This window comes from Triticum urartu, chromosome 4A (assembly GCF_056163025.1).
Source record: "Triticum urartu cultivar PI428250 chromosome 4A, HENAU_Tu73, whole genome shotgun sequence".
In the NCBI taxonomy this organism is placed as follows: domain Eukaryota; kingdom Viridiplantae; phylum Streptophyta; class Magnoliopsida; order Poales; family Poaceae; genus Triticum; species Triticum urartu.
The window spans coordinates 239186815-239192093 of NC_141876.1; the positions used below are offsets into that span (position 1 = coordinate 239186815).

General features: G+C 44.3%; 1 protein-coding gene across 2 annotated transcripts; it reads left to right on the forward strand.

The window, feature by feature from the left end:
- Window positions 1-280: 280 nt before the first annotated feature.
- LOC125551673 (Transducin/WD40 repeat-like superfamily protein) lies at window positions 281-4905 on the forward strand. Of its 2 annotated transcripts, XM_048714947.2 has the most exons (2): window positions 282-2105; window positions 4428-4905. In XM_048714947.2, exons 1-2 carry the CDS (start codon window positions 400-402, stop codon window positions 4432-4434), a joined length of 1713 nt encoding a protein of 570 aa, XP_048570904.2. In that variant the 5' UTR covers window positions 282-399; the 3' UTR covers window positions 4435-4905. The 2 variants fall into 2 exon arrangements, with proteins under 2 accessions (XP_048570905.2, XP_048570904.2); XM_048714948.2 differs by lacking the exon at window positions 4428-4905 and having other exon boundaries at window positions 281-2109.
- Window positions 4906-5279: the final 374 nt, after the last annotated feature.

Here is a 5279-nt window from a genome sequence, read left to right on the forward strand (position 1 = left end):
GGCTCCACTCTTCGTCGACCTTACCTAGATCTAGGTTTTACTTATTTTTATTTTAAATTAATATACGAACGGACTTTTCGCGGAATGTATATATTTGTAATCCATAAATTGGTCAAAATTTGAAATGCATCCCAACACGTTAGTTATTTTTTTTTCTTTTTATGGGGAAACATTTGGTCGCATCTATAGGCCCACGGACAAGTCAGACTTTGGTGTCCGCCTGACGGGCCGGGTCAGCTCGTTGGAGTAGCACAATTAAAGTCTGCAAGCGGTCCGTCTTTCTTTTTTCAAACAAAAGATACAAATCTCCTCTCGTCCTCTCCTCCTGAGTAGCGGCCTCGTAGACAAATCTCCCCTGTCCCGACGAAACCCTAACCCTAGATCGCCAGCCCGCCCGCCATGGATCTCCTCCAGTCCTCGTACGCGCCTGGTGACGCATCCTCGCCGGAGGACGAGTCGCTCTCCTCCCCGGACACCTCCCCACTCCGCCTCCCCTCCAAGTCCGCCGCCCCCGCCGTCGATGAGACAGCGCTCGCGCTATCCGCCGCCGCCACTTCCACCTCCCGTCCTATCGACCCCTCCCTCCACCTCATCCCCTTCAACCCCACCGCCGACCAGCTCTGGGCGCCCGTCCTCGGTCCTCAGCACCCCCACGCGCCTATCTCATCCGCATCTGGTCACCGTAACCACAAGCTCGGTCATGTCGAAGACGCAGCGCTCCTCCCCTTCCTCTTCGACGAGCAGTATAACACTTTCCATCGCTTCGGCTACGCATCTGACCCCTCCGGCCTCCACATCATCGGCGACGCGCAGCCACAGGCGCCCGACCTCGACACCGTCTACAACCTCCCTCCTTCTGAGCACAAGCGCCGCCGCATCCGATCCAGGGAGGAAAACCACGAGCCCCTCCCCCCAGAGGCCCAAAACCCTGCATCCGACGAGTGGGTCGTGCACAACAAAAAGAGTCCCTGGGCTGGCAATCGGGAGGGCCCGCCTGTGGAGCTCACGGACGAGCAGAGACAGTACGCCGAGGCACATGCGGCCAAGAAGGCTGAGAAGGAGGCACGAGGTGAAGGGAAGGAGAAAACAGAGGTGGTGGTCAAGAGCACCTTCCATGGGAAGGAGGAGAAGGACTACCAGGGACGATCGTGGATCACTCCACCCAAGGATGCCAAGGCGACCAACGAGCGCTGTTATATTCCCAAGAGGTGTGTACACGAGTGGGTTGGACACACCAAGGGGGTCTCAGCGATCAGATTTTCTCCCAAGTATGGCCATCTATTGCTGTCTGCAAGTATGGATTGTAAGATTAAAATCTGGGACGTGCTTGAGTCGAAGACATGTATGCGGACGTACATGGGGCACTCCAAGGCGGTACGGGATATATCGTTCTCTAATGACGGTAGTAAGTTCTTGAGTGCTGGCTATGACCGGAATATTCAGTATTGGGATACTGAAACTGGGCAGGTGATCTCGACCTTCTCTACTGGTAAGGTACCTTATGTCGTGAAGCTCAATCCTGATGAAGATAAGCAGCATATTCTCCTTGCTGGGATGAGTGACAAGAAGATCGTGCAGTGGGATATGAAGTCAGGGCAGATCACACAGGAATATGATCAGCACTTGGGGGCGGTGAACACTATTACCTTTGTAGATAATAATAGGAGGTTTGTGACATCTAGCGATGACAAGTCTCTTCGTGTGTGGGAGTTTGGCATCCCTGTAGTTATTAAGTATATCAGTGAGCCGCACATGCACTCCATGCCGTCTATTGCAGTACACCCGAACTCTAACTGGCTGGCAGCACAGAGCTTGGACAATCAGATACTGATATACAGCACGAAGGAAAGGTTTCAACTTAATAAGAAGAAAAGGTTTGCAGGCCACATTGTGGCAGGTTATGCTTGTCAGGTGAGCTTCTCTCCTGATGGGAGGTTTGTGATGTCAGGAGACGGTGAAGGTAGTTGCTGGTTCTGGGACTGGAAAAGCTGCAGGAGATTCAAGACATTGAAGTGCCACAATGGAGTTTGCATTGGATGTGAGTGGCATCCGTTGGAGACTAGCAAGGTTGCAACGTGTGGATGGGATGGTGTCATAAAATACTGGTAAGTTGACAAGATAAACATATGAAAACACCTTATATTTTATTCTGCAGTTTTTAACCGATTTGTACTAGTGCACCATTGCTGTTTAAATTGTTTCAGTAAGTAGTTATTGAAATTCATGGGGCCCATGTTGGATTTAGATTGTGCAGTATGTCTTTTAGTATTATTGTAATAACACTTTTCCCTGCTGTGTTCTATTTTATTCATATTATTTTATTTAGCTGGAAGGGTAGTTTAGTTTGCAATTGCAGTAACGTCCATTACATTCAGAATATCAAGACCACACAAACTTGATTATGGTGTCCTTTAAAAAACTCATGGCTAGAACTCGTGTAATGTAGTAGTTTTGTGCATGTTTACTAAATTGTTATGTTTTAATGAACTAGACATCTCTACCTCTTTGCTCTAAATATTCTTTTGTTTATTTTGTTGCTGATTGTGTTGGCTCCTTGGTGCTCCCTTATCTACCATTTATTGATGCTTTTGCTGTTGACCTGTGTGAGGAAGTAATAGTATTGGTTTAGGAGTCCTTATTATTCTATGTTTACTTTCCTTGCTCCTCAAGTCTTTTGTAATATATATATGCCCCTTGGGCCTACAATAAAGATAAGTTGCTTTCCTAACAACCTGATGCTGTTATGATGATTGGTTCTACCCTGACCACTGCTCTTTTTTTCTTGATAAAATGCAAGGCTTTGTTGCAGTTAATGTTATTCCTACTAAAAACTCAGCTACCAGTGCTGCGTGAAGTCGGGTCTATTCATTTTACCCACTTATCTGATCCATCTTCTACATGCCGCTGAAAATTAAACACGTCCTGGATGATATATTCCTACCCCATTCAAAAGAACTCGCAAATTAAAAATTCAGCTTATGCTGATCGGTTGGGTGCAGAACTGGATAAATGAGAATTGTGCCTTTACTTCTACTCCCTCAGTCCCAAAATTCTTGTCTTAGTTTTGTCTAGATACGGATGTATCTAATACTAAAACGTGACTTGATACATCCGTATTTAGACAAATCTAAGACAAGAATTTTGGGACGGAGGGAGTAGTTGCTTAGGGCATCTCCAACGCTGTCCATCAAAACAGACACCCAAAATGTCTGTGGACAGTCTGGATGTGTCTGCGGATAATAGATAGTTGGGGGGGGGGGGGGGGGAGCCATCTAAACCTATACGTCAAATGCCCGCACCTTGTTTTTTATCCTATACCCGAAACACTTGAAATAAGTAAGATAAATATCATCTTTCATCCATAATCATGTTCTATTAATATTTCAATGCAACAATAATTCAAATATAAATTTTATGACCCAAACATGAAGTTTTTAAAAAGTTCAAATTTGAATTCAACTTAGTCGGACATATTTTTTAGTCCATCACTCGTATCGCCCACAAATGCCGAATCACATCATTCTGGAGTTGCTTGATGACGAATCTGTTGATGCATTTGGATAAGTTCGTCGAACGTCGTCAGATTTTGCTCGGAAGATCAATAGGATCACCCATTTGCTCAAATTCAAGATCATGGCGTATTGCGTCACCCTCATCCTCCACAATCTTGTTGTGCATGATCACACGAGCTGTCATCACCTCCCACGATGTCTCTTTGCAGTTCGTCGAACAACTGCAAAACAGGCTTGGAGCACCCCAAATGCCCTCTGGACATCCTTTATAGCTCCTTTGTCTTTGGGCAAAGTGAGATCTTTTCTCACCCCCTGTCTCAAAGATGGTCTTGATGAAGGTCGCCCACAAAGGATCGATAACATCACAAAGATAATATCCCATGTTGTACTAATGCCCTTATATTTTAGTCTGTGTTACTTTTATATGTTGATAGGTGTTCCTTTGGTTTGCTGCGGATCGATTCTCATGTCAACCTGCGGATTCGTTAATGTATTTGTTTTCCTGTAAAATCGTTCATACGTAGAATCTTACCCTGACAATTTGATGATTGTGAAGTTTATTACATTTGCAAGAATAATTTTTGATGGAACTTTTTTGTTCTTAAGTTGATAAACAAAATGCATGAAGGATCTATTGTAGGAGCTGTACTTTATCTGGCGATTGCCTGAATATCTATATGCATATTTTCTGCTTAATACTCCCTCTGTCCCAAAATTCTTGTCTTAGATTTGTCTAAATACGGATGTATCAAGTCATGTTTTAGTATTAGATACATCTGTAACTAACTAATCTAAGACAAGAATTTTGGGACGGAGGGAGTACCTTATTTATGTTTCTCTCTCTAGTAACAGTGTTATTTCCTTGCAATTTTCTCTACTTGTGGTGTGGCATTAACTCTTTTGTACAACTTGCAGGGATTAAAGATTTGGCAATTTAGACAGAAACGTTGCTCGAGATGCTGCAAGCCCACATGCCAATTGAATTCACAAGGATTCAGCTTTCAGTTGAGACTGTAAGCCCACATGGCTGGCTGGAAATTTTCAATGTCACTAGTGAAAACATGAGAGAACAGAAAACAGGCCCATATTTCCAACTACCGTCTACTAGTTCATAGTAATGTACTGTGTACCATAGATGCACCATTCAGGTTTTTCAACTTTTACTTTACCTAAACTTCTAGGACTTTGGTTTCAGTTTTTCTTCGTTTTGCTGGTGCAACTTCTGTACTACCCGAGTGACAAAATCTGCACTGATTTCTGGGAAATGTTCCCAGCGAAATCCCCTCCGTGCTCCAATCAGTCTGTAACAAAATAATAATATCTGATCCTCGGTGCTCCAAATTACTTGTTTTAGATCAGTCTAGATACGGAACTAGTTCTGGTGTTTGATTCATAGCATTGGCATTGGAATCCTTCGGAATTTTTTCCATTTGCATGAATTTTTGATCTTGTTAGAATTTCTTTGTTTTACATGTGACAAACAAACCAAAAGCCGCTCCTGCGATATGCTTCTGCAGTTTGAGTTTTGCATAAAAAAATCCAAACATTCCTGAAATGGCGGTTTGGTTCACATCCGGCAATGCTATCGGCATGATGCCCTCGTATCACACGTCTGAATGGACCGTTTTTCTCGAGCCAGACTTGCTCGAGGCACCCACGCCTCTCGCTATGTTGGGAATCGCGGGACGTCTCATAACTTCCTTCCCTCGTTCTTGTCACCATCCATTGCCCATTTAGACTAGCCACACTGGGGAGTAACTTAGAACA